Source organism: Fusarium vanettenii, assembly GCF_000151355.1.
Source record: "Fusarium vanettenii 77-13-4 chromosome 5 genomic scaffold NECHAsca_5_chr5_3_0, whole genome shotgun sequence".
Lineage (NCBI taxonomy): Eukaryota > Fungi > Ascomycota > Sordariomycetes > Hypocreales > Nectriaceae > Fusarium > Fusarium vanettenii.
Window position 1 is genome coordinate 917,974 of NW_003315878.1, and position 24,890 is coordinate 942,863.

Consider the following 24,890-nt stretch of genomic DNA (forward strand, 5'->3'; position numbering starts at 1 on the left):
CCCACAAACTCCAATCCGCTCCTGCCAATTTACAATTGATCCAAAAATTTCCCCCGAACTCGCCCCCACCAAAATCTACAAACGACTCCATCGCAGCAGCTGGGGACTCAGAAAAAGAGTCATCCTTTTTCCATCGTCGTCACTGTACACCCGCGCACCATGGCTTCAATGGAGGTGGCCAGCCGCTCAGGCGGCGCCATGACGGTAAGTTGCCTTGTTTGTCTTGTTTCTGTCGTTATTGCTGCAATTGAGTTGGTCTGTCAATTCAAGGGAGATTGTACCCGACAACGGAGAACTACCACCCAGACTGACTCTTTTGCTTTGCCTCGTATAATAGCAACTCTTGCGACGCGCCGGACCCAATGCCGTCCGATCGGCTGCTGCCATCGCCGCTACCAGAGACTCCCGGAGAAACTTCTCGTCGGTCAAGTCGCTCCCCCCCACCTACGAGAAGCTCTACACCAAGTACACCGAGGTCCGTCGCGTGCTCGGCAAGCAGCGTCTGACCCTCGCCGAGAAGATCCTCTACAGCCACCTCGACAACCCCGAGGACTCGCTGCTCACAAACACCGACAATGGACGCAGCATCCGCGGCAAGGCCAACCTGCGGCTCAAGCCTGACCGTGTCAACATGCAGGACGCCTCTGCCCAGATGGCTATCCTCCAGTTTATGTCTTGTAACCTGGCTAAGCCTGCCATTCCCGCCAGCATTCACTGTGACCACTTGATTGTGGGTTACAAGGGTGCTGAGGATGATTTGGAGGCCGGTATTCAGACCAACAAGGAGGTTTTCGACTTCCTTGAGTCTGCGGCGCGCAAGTATGGAATGGACTTTTGGCCTCCTGGTGCTGGTATCATTCACCAGACTGTCCTCGAGAACTATGCTCTTCCTGGACTGATGATGCTTGGTACCGACTCTCACAGCCCCAACGCTGGTGGTCTCAGCACTATCACTATTGGTGTTGGTGGTGCTGATGCTGTCGAGGCTCTGGTTGGTGCTCCCTGGGAGCTCAAGGCCCCCAAGATCCTGGGTGTTCAGCTTATCGGCAAGCTCAACAACTGGGCTTCCCCTAAGGACATTATCCTCCGTCTCGCCGGACACCTCACTGTCCGTGGAGGCACTGGTTCCATCATTGAGTACTTCGGAGAGGGTGTCAACACCCTCAGTGCGACTGGTATGGCTACTGTGTGTAACATGGGAGCAGAGGTTGGCGCCACGACATCCATCTTCCCCTACACCGAGGCCTCGGCTAGATATCTCGACTCGACCCGACGATCGAACGCGAACAAGAACATCGAGGCTCTCGAGAACTTTGCCAACAACAGCTCCGACCCCGATGCTAAGTGGCGATTCAAGGCTGACGAGGGTGCCGAGTACGACGACCTCATCACTATCGACTTGTCTACTCTGGAGCCTCACATTAACGGCCCCTTCACCCCCGATTTGGCCACCCCTCTCTCCAAGTTCAAGGAGGTTGTCAAGGACCAGCAATGGCCCGAGGTTCTGTCTGCCGGTCTCATCGGTAGCTGCACCAACAGCTCTTACGAGGACATGACCCGAGTCGAGAGCTTGCTTAAGGATGCTAAGAAGGCTGGTCTCAAGCCTGCTTCCGACTTTTATATCACCCCCGGCAGCGAGCAGATCCGAGCCACACTCGAGCGTGATGGTACTCTAGAGACTTTCCAGGAGGCTGGCGGTATCGTCCTCTCCAACGCTTGTGGTCCCTGCATTGGTCAGTGGCAGCGAAAGGACGGCGTGACCAAGGGCACCAGCAACGCTATCCTGACTTCTTACAACCGAAACTTCCGTGGCCGCAACGACGGCAACCCTGATACCATGAACTTCCTCGCCTCTCCTGAGATCGTCACCGCCATGGCCTTTGCTGGTTCGACCACATTCAACCCCGTTACCGACAGTATCAAGACCCCTGATGGCAAGGACTTCAAGTTCTCCCCTCCTCATGGTCTCGAGGGCCCCCAGACTCCCTTCGAGTCCGGTAACGCTTCACTAGGCGTCCTGTCTCAGGCCCCTGATGCCAACGCCCAGATTGCCATCTCCCCTACCTCGGAGCGTCTGGCCTTCCTCGACCCCTTCCCCCCATTCCCCTCGTCCGACATCTCTGGCCTCCGTGTTCTCGTCAAGGTCACCGGCAAGTGCACGACTGATACCATCTCTGCCGCTGGCCCCTGGCTCAAGTACAAGGGTCACCTGCCCAACATTAGCACCAACACCCTCAACACTGCTATCAACGCCGAGACTGGTGAGGTCAACGCCGCCTACGACCTCGACGGCTCCAAGCACACCATCCCCGAGCTCGGCCAGCTCTGGAAGGACCGCGGCCAGGAGTGGCTCGTCGTCGCTGAGCACAACTACGGCGAGGGTTCCGCTCGTGAGCACGCCGCCCTGCAGCCCCGATACCTCGGTGCCCGTGTCGTCCTCACCAAGTCGTTTGCCCGTATTCACGAGACCAACCTCAAGAAGCAGGGTGTCGTGCCCCTGACCTTTGAGAACGAGGCCGACTACGACAAGATCGCCGCCGGTGACGAGGTCGCCACCGTCGGCCTCTACGAGATGCTCCAGAACGAGGGTAAGGGTGAAGTCCAGCTCCGCGTCACCAAGTCCTCAGGTGAGGAGATCCTCATCCCTACCAAGCACGCCGTCACCAAGGACCAGGCCGGCTTCATCCTTGCCGGCAGCGCCCTCAACCTGCTGTCTAAGGGCGTGTAGACAAAGCCAGCCACAGTAGGCAGGCAAGTCGCCGCCGTGAAACAGGTGTTTGGCTCTTTTCGGCGCTTCTATAACTAACGAGTTTGGACATTTGGATGTTTGTAAGAAACCAACCAGTGGAAAAAGGGGCGTTTTGTTTGGGCGGGAGAAAAATGTCCGGAGTGATAGACTGTACATAGCAGCAATACCAGTTGTCCTGTTTGATTCCCAATCCAATCTTGATTCATCGTCTCGTGTCGTGTCGTGAGTCTGTATTTGTTTATGGATGTATGTAGGTGTATGTGTTCTATCGCTGGTAGAAGAGGCCTGATGTAGATGGCTCTCACCATGACCGGCAACCGCGTGCAACTCCATATTTCCCATCCCAGATGCTAAAAATGACAAACACCAAGAGAGCACCCAAAACTCCATCCCTCGCAGCAACACCTGCTTTGGGATTTCTTTTCGACACCCCGCCCGCCCATTCTTTTCGTAGCTTCGTGATGTTCCCCAGCGTGGCTCAGCCATGAACTTGTGGTTGAGCCTATCCCTCTCACAGATATTCCGATGTGCTTCTCATCTTCCCAGGGGCTGAAGGGCCCTGCCTGTTGCTTTCTTCAAAGGGGGAGTTCGCTAAAAGCCTCCATGAAGAAGCGTGTCGTCTCTTCAGTCGTCTTATTGACTTGGTGCTGGCGTTGCAGTGCTTTGTTCATGGTCTCTCGATGCCAAGCGCATGCCTTCAACCACGCAGGATTGTTGCGCACATCATCCGGCAGCTCTTCTTCAGGGACATCTCCAAAGTCGAGAATCCGCTTGTGTGTTCTTGGCTGTGGTGATCTGAACGGTGGATCTTCTCCTGCCAGCCGAGCCTGTTCGCATTCCTCATCCAACTTGGCCTCCCTTGCGTTTAGCCATCTTTGTCTCTCCAACACTTTACCGAACCATGCTTTTCGTCTAGGGCGGTGCTTGATCTCTTGGCACTTCTTCTTGTACCAATCTTCTGATCGATTGTGCATTCTATGAATGGCCGGGTTCACAGGCAGAAAGAGCCGGGGTTCTTCGCTTGAAGCCTTTGCCTTTCGAGTTTTGCGGGATGGGATGACAACACCAGGAGGCGGACGTAGATCTGACTGTCGATAGATACATGCATCGAAGGCAGCCGAGTCAAAAGCAGCTAGCATCTTCTTCCTACGAGCTTCATACTTCGCTCTAAAGGGTAGCATGACCGTGTCTGCCGGCTTGGGGTCTTCGTCGTCGTCAGAAGACTCACTTACATCAGCCATGTTGGCTTCGTCGTCATCTTCCATGTTCAGATCGATTGATTGGGCTGGCGGGGAACGGATCCTACTCGACGACGATTCATCATTTGCCTGTTGAGATGGGATTTTAGAATGAGCCAATGGCGACTCCGGAAGAGCAGCATCCGTAACCTTAACGCCCTCTTGTTGGATCGGCGAGTCCGGTTTTCTCTTCTTGCGGGGTGGAGGGCCAGACGGGCGATCCTCCTTTCTCGCTTCAGCATTGTGTTTCTGTGGAGAAGCAGGAATGACTTCCTGCTGTGTGGTCAGTTCTGACGAGGCCTTCAGCTCTTGAGGCAGATCAGGTATGCCGATATCCGGTAAATCTTCAGTTGTCACCGATACTCGAATGTGGGCAGAGACATGTACTCGCTCATTTGTCGGCGCCTCTGCCTCTGCCTCTGAGGAGTCTCGTATTAGGATGGGCTCCGGCTCCATGTTCGTAACGGGAGCTGGATTCTTCTTGGCTAGCTCGGGAACACATGGCTGCTTCACTGTATTGTCTTTCATACTCTGAATAGCTTCCGTTGGTAGCTTGTGAAGGTCCGAGGCACTAAAAGACATTCCATCGGATGGAGGATCCTCCACCGCCTTGATGGCATCTCCATTGGGCTCGGCATGAGGTGTATCTGATATCGGCGATGCGGTAGGTTTTGGCTTCGAGGCATGATTTTGAGCATCATCCATCTTGTTGTTTTCTGGAATGACGGGGCCAGCCTGACCGAGGGACTCGCTGCGAGGCCGGCCGGGATCTGGTTTAGGCGTGGGACTTGCCGTCCCATGTGTTTTCGCTTCTGTGCTAGGTTTCCCCTGAGAGGCCCCGCCAGGTTTTGCTGGAAGCTGACTCTTGACTGTTGACCGCCCAGGCCCAGATGATTTCAGAAGAAAACGCCCTCGACCCCTCTTGGCCGTGAAGCCCCGATCAACCAAGCCGGGTGTCTTGGCATGAGTGGTTGTCGTGAGAGGAACACCGGATGCAACTGAGCTGGACCTCCGCGGCTGGTGCTTACTGCAGAACTGTGAAGTGCTGAGCAATACTATGCTTCCACAGCCCGGGAATGAGCAGCTTCCGCCGATCTGTGAAGGTGCATCGTGGCCAGTCATGTCTACCGCTGTGATGGTTTAAACCGCGTAAAACTCCACCAAGCGTACGCTTTGGGGAGAACCGAATTGCATGTGGTTGGAGAGAGAAGGCCCGGGGCTGACCTGAGGTAGAGGAACACAATCCAGACGTCGTGAGGCATATGGTTCCGCTCGAGATTTGAGTGATGATGATTTTGGTTGTCGATGTTGGGCTGGTCAATACTAAAAATGAGGCCACCTATGATAGAATTTAGTAAGCAGATTGCAAACGCAGAGCTGAATGCGAGCGAGCACGATTGTGAAAACAGTCAAAGTCAGATCTTTTCAGTTATTATTGGCCATCAAGCTAGGCACCTCAGCGGTTCCGCCACGTCTTCCCTGATCCATTGCAGACCTGAGCCTGCTGTATGTCGCGGCCTTTGGTCGAGATCCGTGGCAGCGACGAGGAAGAGGACTCCATGTTGCGACAGGAGAGACTCTAATGTGACCGGCCCCGAATGCCCTCAAACAAATGTGATATGTGGGAGAGCTCAGTTGGGGCGCGTGTGCTTAAGGCGGAGTTGATGGAAGCAACAACGCCATTGAGAGGATCAGGGTGAGCGTGACGCGACCAGAAGGGTTCCGTTCAGTCAGACCTTTTACCATAGGCATCATTCGACAAAACAAAATACAAAAGAGAATAGTCGTGACGTACCAAGGCTTTCAGGGAAGAGAGAACAGATAGATGTGAGTATCGCGTGCTAGTGGCCGACTAGGGCCATTGTCGCACAGGTGTTGGCGGCTGGACGGGACGCGCTGGCAGAGCTGGCAGGCAGATTATTGCCTCAGGCTCGAGGCATCAAAACCAAAGCTGGGAAGGCAGTGTCCGAAGGTCGCACCTAGAAATGCTCATCAAGCCGCATGAACGCGTACTCGTGCGCTCTTCGCAGGAGGAACGCGGAGATGAAAGGAATAAATTCACTGCGAGGCTGCAAGAGCCCGCTTGTCGCTGTATGCCTGTTGGCTGTTGGCATTGCGGGAGGTCGGCGGGCTATTGGTCCGAGCGCCTGAAGATGAACTGGAAGAATGGCAAGAACAGAGGAGGCACGCCTTCCTTTCTGGTCCAAATTGCAGCCGGAATTTTGTTTTCCCCGCTATTGAAGCGCCTCTTAGCCGCTCTGGGTTTAGGCAATATCCCGGCTGTGTCTCATGCCCGTCGAGACGACGTCTTGCCGTGCTTGCATCGTCATTACAGGAACCAAAGAATAGGCGGCGTCTGTCTCAGCTGTCATCAAGATCTGCCTTTCGCTGATCTTTCCCCTCTTTTCTTTTCTCTCTGAGACAGCCAAGTAGGCTGCGTCTTCAATGGCTGTGTGGCTCAAGCTGAATACTGCATTCTCAACCACACATTTGTGCTACACATAAGATATGCACTTTCTTGACCTTTTGCAAGTTGAACAAAAATGCTATTCTCGCTTTCTTTGCTATACACATGCTTGCTTCGCCTCCCAAGGCAAATTCGCTTCTCCCGTACGCCCGCATTCAAATCTGGCTGGATCTCTCTCCATTGGATTCTTGCTCAGTATGGACTGTGGACAGCTGACTCTAGGTACTACACACCAACGACAACGGGCTTTCCGCCCAGCCTGACACAACCCCCATCCCAATGGAATTATGAGGCCTCAATAATGCTGCGCCATGTTGTTGTCGAGCCATAAACATCTAAGCGTGTCAGCTTTTGCGCGCTGCCACCTGTCTGGCAGCCTGCTTCTGCATGGCGTCCCCTACTGCCAATCAGGTTGAAAGAGGGCGAATAGAGGCATGGTAACAAACCCAGGCCGCCATGAGTCCTATTGCTACTCGAATCTATTAAAAACCAGGCTCTGGGAAATCAGTTCTTTTCTTTGCAAAATCCTCATCCTCACTTTTCCCACATCTTCATGGCCTATCTGCTTCACTCAGGGCTCTTTCTTGCTCCCTTTGGACCCCCATGTCATGACAATCATGAATCTCGCGACTCGCGCCGTATCCGCCACAAACTCTACGGCTTATAAACAATTCGACACTGGGAAACGCAACCGCCGCCTCAACAGCCGAGTTGGAGGATTTACCAATGGCCAGACAAAACACATCGGAAGTGTGAATGGACATGGTGCGATGGTCGGTGTAATGCCGTTGGAGGACACCACCTTGCATCAAACGCCCAAGTCACATTGTTGTGATGTGGCAGCGCCCGTTACATCTTCAGACAAGGGCCATTCACCACGGCGAGCTTCGAAACCCTTGACCGCCTTTGGCGCAAAAAGCCGAGAGGTCCTCGACAAGTCTTTTATCGACACCGAATTCTTACGACGCCAAGAGGAGATCGCGTATGAAAGCTTCATCAAGAGTGACTTCAACGAGGCTGAGCAGTGTCTGCACCAAGCCCTCCAACGCTCACATGGTGACCCTTGTGAATATGAGGACCTCTCGAAACTCAAACTCCAGTGGGCTCTTTACTGCTGTCTGCTAGGGGAATGGGACAAAGCGGCGACAATAGTGTCGGAGTTGTCGGATTCGAAATTTACGACCCTCACTTCAATCTATGACCTTCGGCAAGCAATCGCAATTGCTCTCTTGCATGAGGGTCGCTTGAAGGACGCCTATAGCACTTGCAAGTCTGTTTACGAAGCAAAGAAGAAGCTCCTTAGGCGAGACGACAATGATTACCTGGGATGTTTATCACTACTGGCAAATATTTGTGAGAAGAGGGGCAATATCACGGACGCACGAAGCTATCGTCAATCGATGCCCCAGGAATGGGCCCTCGCCAATTCGAAGGACACCATATCTCCCGTAGGCTACATCCTTGGCCGCCCTTTATTGCTTGAATCCATACTGGGCAGAAAGGTGCGCATTTGTTCGAGCCAGTGGAAAGCTGCTCAGCTCTGCAGCAAAAGCTCCAAGTCAGCCAAACCGACCGGATCTTACGGAAATAGCCCACCAACTACAGCATCAGGTTATCGACCGACCTTTGCTCCGGGCGGTCAGACTGGAGCCCAGAGAGCTGAACCAGAACAAGCTCGATGGCGTGTTGGTGAGACAGATATAGGAAAGGAGGTGACGATACAGAATGCCCAGCCAGACTTACGTTCAGGGGACAAGAAACAGTCGAGGAGCTTTGGGATCCCTTCCAAGTCTCCAGAGTTGTTTCCTAGTGCACGCTCGGGACCACTGCTGCGACCGCCATCGCCGAAAAAGCATACACGGAGAGCTTCTGAGGACTCTCGACAGACGCCACGATCACGGCAACTTGATGTCCCCCACGACTCGAATCGAATCTCTACATGGAGGCCAGAGCAAGAGATCGGACACGGCCTATCCCTTTCTGTTGGGAGTGCAAGTGAGCTTACCAAAACTCAACACCAAGATTCATCCCTACGGAGGGTTCGCAAATACAGGACTTTGAGGCCGACGAACTATGATACAAGAGATGAAACGATGAACCAGAACTACCCAAAACATGGTGCTGCAAAAAGCCCAGTTCAACTCGTTTCTAGCGGCTCACAACCCAACCTTCTGTCCATGGATCCACGGCGGATGCTCCAAGTACAGCAGCCTCAGGGAAGGGTTCCAGTGATAAAGGGTCGGCCAAACGAGCAGATAAAGCACCAAGCGGACTATGCTAAGAGAGCGGTCGACAACGATACCTTGTCCCAAGCGGTTGGTTCCCCGGTGGTTGAGGCGCCCCTGAGCACACGGTATCCCGCTCTTAGGGTGACTGCACCCAACATGGGGCTTTCATCCTTGGATCTCTCCCGGGTACCAAGCCCTGCACTTTCCTTTCAGGTTCGGAAAGTTTCCTCATCTGTTGATATGTCAAGCCTGAACAGGCCCAAGTTCATATGGAAAGTTCGGCAAAACATCAGCAACCTGGAAAAGTCGATCAGACCGTTTGGAGAGTCCAGTTCAGGGCGACTTCCTGCCCGGTCCAAAAACAATATCCATCCACATGCTCGTTATTTCGCGGTTTCGATCAAGTATGGGGAGTCGGATTCCATTGCCATGAATACAGGCCGGGAAAGTGTGGTTATCTGTGAGGTGCCGGTATGTACGCGCTCAATCCGAATATGCAGAGACGAGACTGATAAGTATTATCCAGACAGAGATCAACCAGCCACCTCATACAGCAGCAAAGGCGGCGATGATTGGCATGAAGAAGGGAATTCGGAGAGGTCCCTTTTTCGCTTTGAGAGAATCCCCTTTGATTGGCATCTCGGGCTATTTCTCTTTCATCCGCAAGCAATCCCCTCTAACGGACGTTTCTGACTATACGGTCGACCGTTCAGGCCCTCGAAACTGGCCCAGCACGGCAACAGTCGACCCGAGAACGGGCGAGTATCAGGTTCCTTACAACCCAGAAGTCCTTAGCTCCGGATTTGCGTTTGACATGTCTTGGATTGAGCAAGAGATCGCCCAGCTGGCAGACCCAGGACAGGCGAGTCATCAACATGGTCAAATCGCCACCAAAGAGCTGGAAAACATCGTCTGTTCACTCCCCGACTTCCTGGTTCGTACAGCATGGAGATTTTGGGCCAACCTGCTGGTGGAGAGCAGACTCATGCAGCACGCCAAGGTCATTCCACACTCAGTGGCCGTGGTTCAGTATTACCTGCATTGCGGCGCCCTGAAGCTTGAGGCGGGGACGCAGTCCTCGGGCGCGACTGTTGTTGTGCTGAACTGTGGAGAGATGTTGGTGGATTGTGTTCCCTATCTCTTGAAGGGCCGGCCGACGACGTATAGCCACGTCGATGTTTGCCCTTGCAAGACCTCTTACATGGCTGAGATGGCAGGGTACGCTCTAAACATTTCTTTTCCCCCTCTGCTCTCTCAGAAATGAGCAGAGCTTTATCGTTGACAACAAACTGACTGATGCTTACAGATTCAAACATGCTCAGGCCGAATTTGTCAAGATCGCGGCACAAAAGCTCATAGACTTCAACCAGAAGCTTCGTTCCAAGGTTAAATCTGCCGAGATTGAGAAGCGTCTCAAGATTTTATCAGAGTACTTTACCCGGGTAATACTACCAGGGTTCCAGAACAGCGGAAAATCGTGGGAGATTCCCTTTGACCTTCCTGGGAGGACAGGAGGAGTATCATCGAGGCTCACGTTCACCGATTCCGAGGTGCTGAGTTGCCTCAACCCCAGTGTCAGTATGGTTCGGAAAATGCTTGAACATACCGTGATTTTGGTTCAACCACAGTACGAGGTTACGGTAAGTTCTTGAACTTTTATTTCTTCAGTTCAACGGTGCCTAACTAAGCGGCATAGCATGTTCTCCTTGCAGGTCCTTACTCTGCCTCAAAACACTTGGTCAAAGAGCTCACGGAGTGTCTCAAATCGGTGCAGAGAAGGCCAGCGAAGTTGCTTAATCACGCGGACGCAAGCGATATTTGCGTCCTTGGAACGTTGACTCACGCAATTAGCTGCTGATGAGGAATGGGTGGCTCAAGCGCTGATTGAGGTGGATGGTAGAGAGCAGGAGGGGATATTGGCATCCATACAAAAGAGGGGGAAATGGTTTGAGAAAGACATAGCGAGACGATGACTAGATGGACATGAAAACAGATAAATAGTATACTATCTAGAAAGTAGTAATGGATCTCTACCTACCTAATCCGTATACATGAAAGAGATGCTCGAATTGTCTGAGTGTTGCCGTATCTTACGGGGGCTATCGTAACGGTGAGCCGGATGGGAATAACCAGTAGCCGAGCCCCTCCACTGGACATGGGTCCTTGCACCAACGTAAACTGATCGGGCGCTAGCGCGGGGAGCTGGCCTCTGTAAAGGTACCTGACGTACAGCGGCCAACAACCACGTTGCGCTTCGACAGGAAGGGATACATTACGTCCATTACATACAGGCAACCGTTTCTTTACCTCTTCTTTTTGTGATTTGGCCGCAGCACTTCTCAGCCTCTACTGAACAGTTCCTGGCATGAACTTTCTCAAGTCTGCGGTGGCCTCGGCCATTGCCCAGGGACCTCCCTTTCCGTACACGTTTGGCGACAAGGTCGATATCGACGAGTCGATATGGACTCTGTACAACGGCACCAAGCGTGTAAGTCATGTAGCTCTCGACTTTGTTTACCGGTTTGCTAATTGTGTCCTCAGGAGGACGGGTCAAACTGCAGCATCTTCTCCTTCGACATCACCAACAACCGATCCCGACTTCCCCTAGCCAAGAACGCCCTCAAGAAGCTACGAACCCTACGACACCCTGGAGTTATCAAAGTGCTGGACGCTGTCGAGGTATACACGGGATCTACGAATGCGTTGGGCATGTTGCGCTGACAGTGCCTTTCAGACCGAGACGTACATCTACATTGCGACCGAACGAGTGGTGCCCTTGCGATGGCATGTGAAAAGAAAGAGCTTGAGCCCGGAGACGATAAAATGGGGACTTCACAGCATTACGGTGCGCTTTCCGGTCAATACTAGCATCTTTGGAGGCTAACTGTGCTGCAGCGCACTGTCAAATTCATCAACGAAGACGCCTCCTCCATTCACGGTAGCCTCAAGGTCGGGTCGGTCTATACTTCGGAAAGCGGCGAGTGGAAGTTGGGTGGCTTTGATGTTTTGAGCAGCGTCAAGGACGACGAATCTATCATATACGTAAGGACCTTGTATCCTGCGACGAGGATCGAAGCTGACGAGTCCAACAGACATACGGCAGTGTGGTACCAGACTCTGGACGATATGCGCCCCCAGAACTTGCCAGGGGCGGCTGGGACGTCATCAAGAAGAATCCTCACACAGCAGTGGATTCATTCAATCTTGGCACATTGATCTTTGAGGTATTCAATGGCGACTATATCGGCGCCGACCAGGCCGGCCAGACCAAGGGCATCCCTCCGCCACTTCACTCTAGTTACAAGCGCCTCTGCAACGCAAACCCCAAGGCCCGAATTACCGTGGGAGCCTTCCTCGACCAGGGAAATAGAACTGGATCTTTCTTTGATAGTTCTCTCATCAAGTTGACGGATGGCATCGACAACCTGGACATCAAGACCCCTGACGAGCGAGAAGAGTTCTTAGCGTAAGTCATGGAAACCATGATCTATTGGAGCTTATTAACACATTGCGCAGTGGACTGGACGAGCTGAGTGATGATTTCCCTGAAGAGTTTTTCAAGCTCAAGGTGATGCCCGAGCTCATGAAGTCGGCCGAGTTTGGCGGAGGTGGTCAGCGAGCAGTCTCTGTGGTTTTGAAGATTGCAGCCAAGCTTTCCAAAGAGGACTTTGACACCAAGATTACGCCTTTCATCATTCGTCTCTTTGGGAACCCTGATCGAGCCATCAGAGTCTGCCTACTGGACAGCCTTCCCTTGATGATTGATCATCTATCACAGAAGGTTGTCAACGACAAGATCTTTCCACAATTGGTACGACGATTCCATCTGCGGATCAAGGAACTGAGCTGACATTTCCAAGATTACTGGCTTCACTGATGTGACACCTGTTGTGCGAGAGCAGACGCTCAAGTCTGTACTCGTCATCATCACCAAGCTCTCTGACCGCACCATCAATGGCGACTTGCTCAAGCAACTCGCGAGAACAGCAAACGACGAGCAACCAGGAATCCGAACGAACACCACCATCTGCTTGGGTAAGATTGCCAAGCATCTCGGAACCTCATCGCGGTCAAAGGTTCTCATTGCTGCCTTTACAAGATCTCTCAGGGATCCCTTTGTCCATGCCAGAAATGCTGCTCTGATGGCTTTGGGAGCTACATCTGAGTACTTTACTGAGGAGGACAGCGCGTGCAGGATTCTTCCTGTCGTGTCTCCTCTATTAATAGACAAGGAGAAGATTATCCGTGATGCGGCGGTTCGCACTATGGACGTCTATATCCAGAAGATCAAGAAGGCGGTGGTCTCTATGCCTGAAAGCGTTCTTCCTCCTCCACAGGCTGCCGATGCTTCAGCGCCCCGGATGAGCACACCCCAACCTCACGAAAATGCTGCTGGAGGCTGGGCAGGATGGGCCATCTCATCGTTTACCAACAAAATCTCAGCTGCGGCAGGAGAAATTCACGCGGAATCGGACTCGAGAGCAGCTTCTCCTAAGCCATCACCCTCACCTGGACCCGAATCCAAGAAATCGGTCACCACAACAGCGTCGACGTTGCATCGTCAAGCTGTCAAGTCACCCCCAGCGACTCTGTCACGAAACTCGTCTGCCACAGCCAGTGTGGTGGCCGACTCATTCTTCCATGCTGACGCGGGTGATGATGGCGGCGACTCCTGGGGGGACATGAATGATGACTTTGATAGCTTCGACACATCGGCTGAGCAGTCATCAAAGAAGACGGCGACAGCAACAGCATCCGCTGCCCCCTTTGATGATGGCGAACCTGACTTTGCAGGATGGTTGGCCGCTCAGTCCAACAAGAAGGGTGGCCACCATAAGCCTCTTCCCAAGGGCTTGTCCAAGACCACGACGGCCAAGAAGCCTCTAGCCAAGCCAGCCGCGAAGCCACTCGGAGCAAAGAAGATTGACATGAAGCCTAAAGCGACGGACGATGACGACGGCTGGGGTGACGGTTGGTAAAGTGCTTGAAGGAACTAGAGAATCGATTAATGCGTAGATTGCCAGCCTTGACCATATTGTTACTCATCTTTGGCGCTGGAGGAAAACTCAGGATACCATCCCAAGGTTTTGAATTGGCATGTTGATAGAAGGGATTTGTATAATCAGTATCGAATGCACATATAATAAATGAAAGAGAAAAATTCGAGAATTTAGACCAGGTCTTTTTGCTATAACTACTCACAACTGGCAACGTTTGAGGCATCGCTTTTGATGAAGTATAAGTTGCGTCCTGTTCACCGAAGCCTCACCTCGGTGAGTACATTACCCCGCTAGTCCCAATCCACTCCTCACCTTGATTTTTTCTTCAACCACCCAAAAAACAATCACCAAGCCCATCCCCAATCTCCCACCTTCACCAACCAACAAACACAACCAAACTTTCCGAAAAAATGGCCCAAGGCACGATCAAGAAGCTCGGCCGAGCAACACCAGCCAAGGTCGTCCACTCAAAGCGCCAAGCATCCAAGGTGGCCAAGCCGAAAAAGACAAAGGCGAGCGTCGACAAGGTTCACAAGAAGTTTACGAGCGGCATGACGGCGCGCACCGAGGCGCTCCTCGGGGAGAGGGCTGGGCATCTGGAGCTTATTGGGCAGGGGAAGAAGAAGAAGGGGGATAAGAAGACGACGCAAAAGGGAGGATCAAAGAAGTTTGGTTAGAAGGACGATTCTTTCGAATATCGACGGTTTTAATTTTATGCGACATGAGGAGAGATACTCGATCGATACCCCTTTAATACGCACCAACGGAATACACAGCGGCTCGTCATATACTACTTCAACCTACAATCCTCAGCAATTCTCAATATCAAACTCTTTACCCTCGGCCACATGCGTCAGGATAGAAGTCACCACCTTGAAATCCCTCTCAACATCCACCATCCAATTCGACACGGCAACTCTGACCGCCTTTTCGCCCCTCCAGCTCGTCCCGCTCACATACATCTGCCTCGTCCCGTTGATCTTTTCGACCAGCTCGCCATTGAGCTTTGGATCCTTGGCGCGGAACAACACAATCATGAATACCTCGTCTAAACCGGCTCCGTCATCAGGTAGCAGCTCGTAGTGCTCCGAGTCTCGCAAAAAGGCGGCGATCCGACGGGAGAGGGTTACCATGTTGGCTAGGAGACTCGCCATACCTGGACGGCCCTCGCTGAGGAGGACGGCGTAGGCGGGGAGTGCGCGGAAGCGACGTGAGTTTTCAAGGCCGATGTTTAGCGGAGATGGGATGGTCGATTGTCCTCCAGAGGAGAGGTATGCGGCGTTGGGGTTTGTAAAGACGGACTGGAGGATGTCTGGTGTTCTAGTGAGGAACATGCCGCAGTCATATGGCTGTCAAACACTTCGAGTCAGAGCTAGGTTCTGGGGTTTGAATATATGAGACACTCACGACATTGAGGAGCTTGTGTCCATCGACTGTGATGCTGTCTGCCAGTTCCAGACCTTCTACACGTTTGTGAAGAGTCTTGTAATCGTCCTCGCCGGGAAGCGCTCGAGCAAAGATGCCGAATGCTGTGACCGTCAGTACAAGACAGTCTACTCGCAAACTCATACTTACCGCCGTCAACATGAATCCAAGCCCCATACTTATCAGCCAGCTCCCTGACTCTCTTCATCTCTTCAACACCCGTCAACGCAAATCGACCCGTGTTGACTTCTCCTGCACTCAAAGCAATGACACTTGCCACGCCCCCCCTCTGAAGTTCCCTCTCCAGAGCGTCAATATCGAGTCTCCAAGGCTCGTCTCCGCTCAGTCTGAGCTCTTTGACGGATGCCCTTCCAAAGCCGACAACGCTGGCAGCTTTGGATAGAGAACTATGGCCTGCGCTTGTGAGGATCTGCAGTTCCTTTATACCAGCCGCCATACACGCAACCAGAAGTCCCAGCTCTCCCACGGTTTCCCCTTCGCCAAGCTTCTTCCCAACAACCGCCTCCCTACCGCATGCAAGTCCTAGGACGTTGCTCGCCGTCGCACCTGTTGTAAAAGTCCTCCCACGGAACCCAGGCAACCCCAGGAGGGCAGCCCACATCTCAAGCGCCGCATCCTCCACAGTGGTAGCTACCGTCTGTGTAGGGAGATGCACCTGGACATTCTGATCCACACGAGAGACGACATTGTCTGCCCACTCGGCGATGGGAAGCGTTCCGCCCGTGACGAAGCCATAGTACCGAGATGAGCTGGCCGGGCCGTTGCAAGCCGGGACGATGTCCTCCGTAATATGCCGGAGTACCTGCTCCTGCGGCACCCCTTGGAGGTACGTCTCCGAGTCCGGCCGGGGAAGCGAGGCCTCGGCTGCCTTGATGGCCGAAAGAGACGGCAGCGTCGGCGCCGGACCGGGCCCGGGCTCGGAGGCATGCCGGCGGGACAAACGGGCCCGCTGGGCGTCAAGGTCGAACAGGTCGCTCATTGTGATGAGGAATATCGAGATGATGTGCTTTTCTTTTTCAAGAGACAAAAGTTGAAGGAGTGAAATAACTCAAAAGACCGGTGAGTCAGCTCTAGGTAGAATTCTTGTAAGTCTTTATAACTCGGGCTTGGCCCCACTCAGTATGCCGCTCAAGGCCGCAATCTGCGGCATGTTTGCCGTGATAATGAGTTGGTGGTTTGAAGCATTTCTTGACATGATTACTCAACCGCATGACATCTCGTTGAGTCGAAACGGAAGTACATATAGCTCAAACAACCGCGGAATGAGCCTATCGCATGTGTCCTATAACAGACGTTCCTGGTTAACAAGTTTATTGTAAAAAGGCGCTCCAGCTCATGCTGCTTCAGTCGTGACTCGCGCAATGTGAAGAAAGATACCACCATGTCTTCCAACAACCTCTAGACGAAACCCGATCGATCCAAGAATCCGCCCATATATGCGTGCCTAATCCAACATATAATATGCGCCATGCCAGAAAAATAACAAACCAAAAAAAGAATCACAACTCGTACAGTCAAAAGTCTCCCTCCCGTCGAGTTCCCCCCAAGTCGATAATTCGTCGCTGGACCTCCTACAATTTGGCGCTCTCTCCGACGGCACCAATCTTGAGGTCCTTGCCGTACTTCTTCAAAACATCCTCGTTGTGGTACTTCCAGAAAGCCTTGGTGGCGTTCTTGCCAGACCAGCGCTTAAGGATCTTTGCGCCGCCAGGGTGCTCCTCCAGGAACTCTATGCGCGTGTTAGTCTGTGTTTCATGAGAGGGATGAGTTTGGCACTGATGATCGGGACCAGCACTCAAATGGTAGACATACTTGACACGTCGTAAACATCGTTCTCGACAATGAGCCAGAAGCCGTTGGCCTCATCCTTGTGCTTGCCCACCTCGGCGGTAGTATAAGTCTCGCCCATTGCGTCTAAGAGTAAAAAAGATGACAAGTTTCAAATGGCTATCACGCGACTGCAAGGCTGAAGTTTCAAGTGTTGTTGTTTCGACAAAGGCGGAAAAGTTGAAGGAGAAGAGGAAAGAAGGAGTTCTCTCCGAAGCCTGCGTCGCCCTGCCTTTTTAGTTAGCCTGGACTGATGAAAGCAAAGGTTGGCTCGGCAGGTGGGGAGGCACTTGCCTCGGTACGCGGTCACGGGCGGCCCCTTCCCCCCAAAGAAGTGGGCACATCGCACCTGGGGAAGGCGCCTTCTCGCGCTAAAAGGCCCCGACGTCATTCCTGGCGGGGGAGAGCTCACCTATCACGGTGAAGTGATTGCCAAACTTTCAGGCACCTCGGTCCGGGGGGGATCAGCCAGGGCAGGGGAAAGCTTGGAGAAGTGATGAAAGGCTGGGAGTTTTCTTGTAACTCTACTGGTTTAACATCTACAAAGTAAAAGCCACATCTTGTATACATAATATACACCCAAGAAGTTGCTCCTCTAGGGGCATAATGACGCCCTTCCTAAGCAAAACTCCATCTTCTGACCTCGATCCAATAATAATAGTCTTTCCTGTACTCTTCAGCCATATCCAAATCATATAATAATCGTAGTGACGCCTCGCCGCATCGCCTGTCGAAACCGGTCCGCAAACGCCGCCGTCCCTCGGCAATCACTCTCCTCCCGCTTCTCCAATGCCTTTGGCATCCACTCGCTAATCTTGGCGATCCGGGTTTCGTTCTGTCGTACAGAAACAAACCACGTCAGCTTCTGTCAAAGTGAAAAGACTGTCAAGGTGAAAGGAGAGGCAGACTTACCGAAGGATGCGTGCTAAGCATCTCTGGCACTTCTTGCCCGGGTTGACCACCCATTCGCGATAGTGAATCCATCCTCTGCCAGAAACCAACTGCCTCTCTAGGATCGTAGCACGCCTCAGCCATCATCATAAGACCAATATAATCAGCCTCACTCTCCTGTCTCCGACCCATTGGAAGGTAGAAAAGCAGGTCTTGCAAATAGTAACCACCGACTACGTTCCAGAGTCCAAACAGCGCCAACCCAGGGAGCGCTCCCGCAAGGAAGAACAAACTCCCTGCTGTCAGATTTCCTACCCACGCCGCCGACAGTCTCTCCGCAGCGTGCGATGCCGTGTTATGTGCGATCTCGTGCCCGAGGACTGCGGCGACGGCGTCTTCATTGCGGCAGACGTTGAGGATTCCGCTGTGCACAAACACCTTGCCTCCAGGTAGGACAAAGGCATTGGCCGTTCCTATCATCACAAGACATGTCAGCCGGATCATCTTGACAACACCACTGAGCCTCGGACCACGTACTGCTGTCGGCAATGACAAAAATCTCCCAGTTCAGGTCCGTCATTCCGCTCACGGGGATCAAGCGGCTCATAACCCTCTTGACCAGCCTCGTCCGCGGATCCCAGTCGGACAGAAAGTGTCCTCCCTGCGCCCTGACCTGCTCAATTGTCTCCCTAGCGGCTTTGGAGTACACGCGTGCCACCACCGTGTCGGACAGAAAGTTGAACCGCCGCCGCCCGGTGATGGGTACCGTCTGCGAGTTGAAGAGATAAAATCCAACAGCAGCCAGGACCGTAGCTATCACCATCAACCTTGAGTTACGGCTGCTGCCCGCCTGGGTAAACTTGCGGGCCACTGGGTTCGGCACCAATGGCCGCGCCTCTCGCAGGCGCTCGTACGGGTCCTTGTCATGTCGCTGCTGCTGCGAGAGTCGAGGAGGACATTTCGAGAATAGACGGTGTCGCAAGAGGCAGGGCGCAGCGGTTCGTGAGACGAGGACGGCGGAGCGACGGCTTAGCAGGAGTATCGGCCTCGACCGGGCGAGCAGACGATGAGGACAGGCGGCAGACATGGCCGAGCCACCACCAGCCTCGGGCGGTTCGGTTCGGCGAAAGGATGGTATCTACGTAAATAATGAGGCTCGAGTATCCTCCCTAGAATACAACACAAATTCAATGACCGAGCCCAAAGGGTTGGCGACAAAGACGAGGTGCGTGTCTGGTGGTGCAGGCAGCTTTTCAGCCGAGAGCAGATTCGAGCTGGTTGCGTCATGGGTCCAACCCACCGACGGTTTCGGCGGCCGCGGGGCTCGCTGACGGTTAGCGAGGGGGCCCCTGAAACTCGAGCAAGGCTACGCTGTAGAACAGGTACATGACAGACCGTTTCAGGGGCTTGGCTGGAGTGGCACATGGCGCCTCAAATCCCCTATTCTCCGATCACCGTTTATCGGAGCCACGACTAACACCACCTCAAGGAACATTGAAAGCATATACACAACATACAGTCAATACATATCTCGCAGCATCTTAGCTATCAAAACTACAGATCCAACAACGAGCGTATCCTCCCCCACATATTTATGCTCAGTGCTATCCTAGTCTCCACCATGGCATACCTCCTTATCACTGCTGACCAGTGCCAAGGCGGGACTAGCAATCAGATATCCATAGCTTCAACTCCAACTTCAAACCAAACCCATCCCGTTTTCTCCCTGGAGCGTTTCTTGTAACAGTTTGTCTCTGTGGGCTTTGCTCGGTGACTCTGACTCCATGTCAGACCTGTGAAACAAACCCCCAATACACCATCCTCACTCATCACCTTGCATCACGGTCTACTTTCGGCCTTTTCTTTTCACCTTTACTCAGCGACTTACAAAGACGTTACGTCTCCCGTCAGCTCGGTTCACGGTCTAAAGATAACGATTCAAGTCGCAGCTGTGCCACTTTCTTGCAGCCGATGCTTACCAACTCGCACAAGTACAAAAAAGTCACGGACTCGCTTTCTCTTATGTGACAAGAAGAGATCACCATCTTCCGCTTCAACAGTTTCTACTTCTTCAAAATCACAGCTCAGGCAAGATGGGAGAGTATATTCCTGAACAACCAGATTTGGGTGCTGTTAAGCCCTCCTTCACCGGCTCCCCTGAGCCCGAGGCTCCCGGGACCAACGCCCTCATCCGCACCCTCTCCCTGATTCCTCACATGGAGGGTGGATATTTCCAACAAACAGACGAAGATTCCATCACTATTCCTTCGCCGTATCCGTCCGAAGCTCTTTCTGCTCAGACGACAGCCCTTGCTGGTCCTCCTCGTGAAGGCTTCGACATCAACACTCGTCGCCTCTCCACCACGATCTACTACCTCCTCACCCCTTGTCGTCCTCAAGGGAACTTCCACCGAAACCGCAGCCGCGTCATCCACACTCTACACCGTGGCCGTGGTCGCTATGTCCTTATCCACCCCGATGGTCGCGTCGAGACCTTTATCGTTGGCCATGCTGTCGAGCAAGGGGAGCGCATCCAGTGGGTCGTCGAGGGCAACGTCTGGAAGGCAAGCTATCTGCTGCCCAGCAAGGCGACCAATGATGAAACACAACATGGAGAGGGCCTTCTCATTTCAGAGACTGTTGTCCCGGGTTTCGAGTACTGCGACCATGAGTTCCTTTCCAAGCAAGCCATGAAGAGGCTGCTGCCAGAAGATCAAGCTCGAGAGCTAGACTGGCTTGTCAGAGTCTGATGACACACTCGAGAACTCGACTGAAACCGAGTTGCCTGTCGATTCAGCTGAAGGTACCAGGATAACCGTCGCCGAGATCAAGAGCATGGCCTGATGGGCATGGCGTCGAGCCCCTTTCAGTCGGAAGTGCGTGAAACAACCTGTGCGGAACAAGAGAGGCTGGTTCTGAGGCTGTCCATCCACAAAATTGTACCAATAATTAATCTCAATGCTATCTTCTAGTCATGCAGGTCATGTCGACGTTATGGTGTACTTGTTTGTCGCTCAGGGGTATCATGGACACGAATCTCCAAAATCAACCATCGGTGGCTTGCTGAGCGCCTTATGCATCCTGTGTTTCTGCCTCGAGAGGCATGCCGGCCCTGTTTCGTAATGGCCATATCTCCTTCCATTCCCCTTTCATCAATCGATGCATGCATTACGTTCGCTGGGGTGGGCGAGTAAGTTCTATCCAAATTCGGCCGTTTCCTGTCTCATGAGAATGACATCTGCGGTATAGGTCCCTCGCCCGGGAATGGCTTCCGACCGATGACGATGTGAACTGGTATCCAGGCGTGTATTCGTGTGTCGATGAGTTCTCTGCGTACGTCCACAAGTGACACCTGCATCGGCTCGGTTAGTTGACTCCGAGAAAGGTTGGCGCATTTGAGCTAAACTCACCTCGATCTGCGCAGGAGTTCTCTGGTAGACACGGTTGAAAAGCGTGAATGAGAACCCGCTAAGACCCATCAAGAAATTCCTCTCCCACATGCGTCCTAGCTCTTTGAGGCCCTCGTCCTTGGGCCAGCCATTCATGGGCATCTTGAAGATACGCTCCTGCACATCAACAAACCCCGCCCGCTCATACGCTTCCCGAGCATTTTCAGCAACGTCAGCAGGCCGACCCATTGTAGCCGAGGCCTCTTTGATTTCCCGGAACCATGTGGCAAGGTGGCCATTCGCATCGAGGGTGTTGTCGTCGCATTTGACCGTGGCATCATACTCCTGAGATTCGAACCAGCCTCCAGGGGTTAATGATTGGAAAGCCTGGTCGGCTATCTGCTCCTTGAAGTTGGACCAGCAGCCAGAAGTGACTCGGGTATGGATGTAATCGAAGGGCTGAGAGTAATCCCAAGGCTCAGAACTAGAAATCCGGTTAAGCATTAGGAAGAGGCTGGAGTAAAGGAGACATACGAGTCTTCAACGTAAAAACTCACGTTTGGCGGTACGTTTCGAGGTTGAATAGGTGAGAGATCGGTAGCAACTACCTCAGTTTGTGGAAACAAATCCCCCATCTTGATAGCCCAGTCACCAGTACCTGTAGCGATATCCAGCATGCTTCTAGGCGGAGTCGTCCTTGACAAGGGAGCAAAGAACAGCCGCCCGCCAAAGAGCTTCACCAAGGCTTCATTTTGTAGGTCTAGGCGCTCTCGCTCTGGCTGATCGTTGGGGAAATTGTAAGCTAGAGTAGGATGGTGAGCGAGAGAACCGGTCAGGACAGAGGCTGAACTCACAACCAGCGCGGTAAGCATGGTATGTGCGACCAAATTCTTCTGGGAAGTTTTGTACACTGTCGGTCAGGGATTCAGAGTCTCTGAGGATGCTGATCAGCCTGGTTAGACAACGAAGCCAGGTTGGTGTCCGAGACTTACATATCCTGTGCGTCGGGCTACACGAACAAATGTCAGCACATCCACAACGACCAGTTCAGACAATTCAAGGGCAAGGATAAAACCCCCAAGGGCCATGGTAAATGAAAAAGCAAATACACACATCAGGCTCTATAAAGCTATTTTTGCCCGAGTTTGAGGCGGAGCAGTTGAAAGTGAATTGAAAATGGTTAAAGCTGGAGGGAGAGGAGGCAGGCATATTCTCTCGGTTGGATGATTGAGCTGGTCGTCTAGGCATCACCGCGACTGTAATAGAATAGACTCAGTTACACCAGCAAAAGAGATGACAGCAACAAGGCCAGCAGTGCCATCCAACGGTAGCACAGAGGAGCTCAAAACGGATGTGGTGGATACAAGTAGCTCAGACCAACGGTTTCGTGAATGAGTGAGAAGCCAGTGAAACTGTCCAAGGGAGACCGTTGGGGGCTACCAGTGGCGATCAACACTCAGGACCCGGCGCGGAAAAGGAGTGCCTTGGTTGAAAGATCGGAGGATCCAACGATCTACAAACACCGAGATCAGAAAAGTTGGTGAGGGTCAAATGCCAGGCGCAGTGAGCGGGGCCAGAGACATATGCCGAAGGTGGTGGCGAGGACGAGGCCAGAAAGGCCAGAGATGTGCGCCCAGCTATGGGGGTATTGGTGATGGTGTTGCGGAGCGAGCCTGGTCTGGTCTTGTTGATGAGGGGGGAATGGGGGTCAGAACAAGAGACAGGAAGAAGTGGTTTGAAGTACGGCAAAAGGGTTTAGTCGTTTTGGGACAACTTGGCTAATAAACCAGCCAGGAGCCAAAATGCCGGCGAGGTCCAGGAGTCAAGGACAAGGGGACAGGACCAGACCGAGGTGCGAGAAATTAATTTGGGAATAGAAGCTGGAGGTGGAAATGGAGAAGGACAAGAAGCTTGGATAGAATCCCCGCTCTCTGGGGCACCAGCTAAGGTAGGTAAGGCAAGGCAAGACAAGGTAAAGAGAGATGGAGGCACCAGAAGAAGGGAACCAAGAACCACACCAGAATGACCCAAAGACCTGGTGCGACCAGACTCGTCGAGCGAGTGGATGCGGCGTGGGCTAGGATGAGACCCAAAGGAACCCAAGGACCCAGCAGCTTGGGACGGGTATCTGGCTCTCGGCTCTCCAGCCAAAAGCCACGAGCCCTACCAATACCAGGTGTGGTGGGCGTTTCTAGGGTCGCCCGTATCTCCAGTCTTTTGGCGTCGACCGCCCCCGGTCTCGAGCACCGGAACAAGAGGCGACCCAGTCAGTCGGGTTGTGGTTGTGATACCGGGACCCCCTCGAGCAGCAATCCCATGCACACCACCACACCCAAAGGCAAAGCTCGGGACGGTCTGAGCACCAATCTCGGCCAAGCAGACGTGCAGAATGAGCTGTGAGGAGGCAGAGCCCGAGGCAAGTCAGTAAGGGCAAGGGATGCAATCCTCCCTCTCTATGTGGCTCTCCACCACACAGACGCCCACAGCTCCTTAGCCCCAGAAGCGCGGGCCCAAGCTTGGCAAACTCGCGTCAGCAGGGCACCAGTTCACGAGCGAGCGAGCAAAAGAAGGCGTCAACAACACCGTGTGCGCAGGTGCGTGCGTAATTTCAGACCAACAAATTTCCAAAGCAGCGAGTCAAGTTTAGGCGTCGGTGCGGTTTCGTCCGGTTCTCGCCTTGTACTTCTGTAAGAGCGAGTTGTGGATAAACTGAGTGTCTTTGTCTCGGCGACTTATCCGCCGCAGATGCCTGTCCTATCCCAGTCCTCGTTGTGAACGAGAAACCTCTTTCGTCAGGGTCGGCCGTCGCCGTTCGTTTGTCTCCCACAGAGTAAAGTTCAAAGGGGTCCCAACAACCTGGATAGGCTAACCCAGTGGACTGGGGCCAGGATCCGAGAGCCTGGGTCGGGAAAAGTGACCACGTTCCCGGCGGCTTGGAAATGAACAATGCCTTTTGGAGGGGGAAAGGGGAAAAAGAGGCCCGGGGGTGTGGGAACGTTGGAAGCGTTGGGTGTGTGCTCCGGGGAAATCTGTGAAAGGGTTCGCGGTGCTCCGCGAGAGCGTTTGTGCGACGGGGGACTGACTGACACGAGATGCTTGGTTACTATCCGATCGTCTGTGTGGCTGACGGGCGAGTTGACAACTGGCTGGCTAGTTACTATGTCAGTGTGTGTCGGCACTGTAGTGTATCCAGCTCGGCGGCTCAGCTCAGCTCAGCTCAGGGAGCCCAGCCCCCAAGAGATGGGCTAGCGACGGGGATCGCGGGAGATTGCGACGGAGCCTGTAAGGACGGGAGGGAACCGACAGGACGGATCCGGGAGACGTGAGGTGACGTAGCAGGTGTGTTTTCTTGGGTGTTGGGTGTTGGTTCTGACAACGATGATGTCCGGGGAAGAAAAGAAACGAGAGGAGACAAGAGACAAGAGAAGGAGTGGGATAGAAGCTACCTACCCATGAATGGATGGGATGGATTAGACGGGACCGGAACCGAGAGCGGGACGGGAATAGAAATGGAATAGGAATAGCAGGAACAAGTGGACGTGGACGTGGACTTGGAAGTGGAAGCATCAAGGAAGGCGCGAAATGAGCCGGCGAACTACCTGCCGAGTATGGCAAGACGTCCAGAAACAACCTATGCCGTGCCTTGGTAACCGAG

The 24,890-nt window shown here is 53.2% G+C and overlaps 8 protein-coding genes across 8 annotated transcripts; 4 read left to right on the plus strand and 4 right to left on the minus strand.

Moving 5' to 3' along the window:
* Window positions 1-159: 159 nt before the first annotated feature.
* On the plus strand, window positions 160-2,728 carry NECHADRAFT_93618 (uncharacterized protein; the record flags this gene model as incomplete). The annotated part of the gene is made up of 2 exons (XM_003050764.1): window positions 160-204; window positions 338-2,728. The coding sequence occupies 2 exons, from the start codon at window positions 160-162 to the stop codon at window positions 2,726-2,728; spliced, it is 2,436 nt and encodes an 811-aa protein (XP_003050810.1).
* A 596-nt stretch (window positions 2,729-3,324) lies between these two features.
* NECHADRAFT_80439 (uncharacterized protein) lies at window positions 3,325-4,692 on the minus strand (the record flags this gene model as incomplete). The annotated part of the gene is made up of 2 exons (XM_003051152.1): window positions 3,325-3,837; window positions 3,982-4,692. 2 exons carry the CDS (start codon window positions 4,690-4,692, stop codon window positions 3,325-3,327), a joined length of 1,224 nt encoding a protein of 407 aa, XP_003051198.1.
* A 4,419-nt stretch (window positions 4,693-9,111) lies between these two features.
* On the plus strand, window positions 9,112-10,718 carry NECHADRAFT_100554 (uncharacterized protein; the record flags this gene model as incomplete). The annotated part of the gene is made up of 4 exons (XM_003050765.1): window positions 9,112-9,153; window positions 9,209-9,900; window positions 9,989-10,322; window positions 10,379-10,718. The coding sequence occupies 4 exons, from the start codon at window positions 9,112-9,114 to the stop codon at window positions 10,538-10,540; spliced, it is 1,230 nt and encodes a 409-aa protein (XP_003050811.1). The 3' UTR covers window positions 10,541-10,718.
* A 329-nt stretch (window positions 10,719-11,047) lies between these two features.
* NECHADRAFT_93619 (uncharacterized protein) lies at window positions 11,048-13,661 on the plus strand (the record flags this gene model as incomplete). The annotated part of the gene is made up of 7 exons (XM_003050766.1): window positions 11,048-11,170; window positions 11,224-11,361; window positions 11,417-11,539; window positions 11,578-11,724; window positions 11,775-12,148; window positions 12,199-12,493; window positions 12,543-13,661. 7 exons carry the CDS (start codon window positions 11,048-11,050, stop codon window positions 13,659-13,661), a joined length of 2,319 nt encoding a protein of 772 aa, XP_003050812.1.
* An 830-nt stretch (window positions 13,662-14,491) lies between these two features.
* On the minus strand, window positions 14,492-16,107 carry NECHADRAFT_93620 (uncharacterized protein; the record flags this gene model as incomplete). Its single annotated transcript, XM_003051153.1, has 3 exons — window positions 14,492-15,031; window positions 15,090-15,211; window positions 15,258-16,107. The coding sequence occupies 3 exons, from the start codon at window positions 16,105-16,107 to the stop codon at window positions 14,492-14,494; spliced, it is 1,512 nt and encodes a 503-aa protein (XP_003051199.1).
* A 1,548-nt stretch (window positions 16,108-17,655) lies between these two features.
* NECHADRAFT_16073 (uncharacterized protein) lies at window positions 17,656-18,765 on the minus strand (the record flags this gene model as incomplete). Its single annotated transcript, XM_003051154.1, has 3 exons — window positions 17,656-17,790; window positions 17,868-18,319; window positions 18,384-18,765. Coding segments are annotated over 3 exons (969 nt in total), but the record flags the coding sequence as incomplete, so codon positions are not given.
* A 1,137-nt stretch (window positions 18,766-19,902) lies between these two features.
* NECHADRAFT_61179 (uncharacterized protein) lies at window positions 19,903-20,821 on the plus strand. The gene has a single exon (XM_003050767.1). It carries the CDS (start codon window positions 19,940-19,942, stop codon window positions 20,594-20,596), a length of 657 nt encoding a protein of 218 aa, XP_003050813.1. The 5' UTR covers window positions 19,903-19,939; the 3' UTR covers window positions 20,597-20,821.
* Window positions 20,822-21,069: 248 nt separating this feature from the next.
* Window positions 21,070-22,483, minus strand: NECHADRAFT_41592 (uncharacterized protein; the record flags this gene model as incomplete). Its single annotated transcript, XM_003051155.1, has 6 exons — window positions 21,070-21,198; window positions 21,257-21,719; window positions 21,770-22,037; window positions 22,090-22,178; window positions 22,228-22,244; window positions 22,349-22,483. The coding sequence occupies 6 exons, from the start codon at window positions 22,481-22,483 to the stop codon at window positions 21,070-21,072; spliced, it is 1,101 nt and encodes a 366-aa protein (XP_003051201.1).
* Window positions 22,484-24,890: the final 2,407 nt, after the last annotated feature.

Bases quoted from the DNA above. Each gene is read 5' to 3' on its own strand.
- NECHADRAFT_61179 (XM_003050767.1), top strand. From the start codon at position 19,940: ATGGGAGAGTATATTCCTGAACAACCAGATTTGGGTGCTGTTAAGCCC.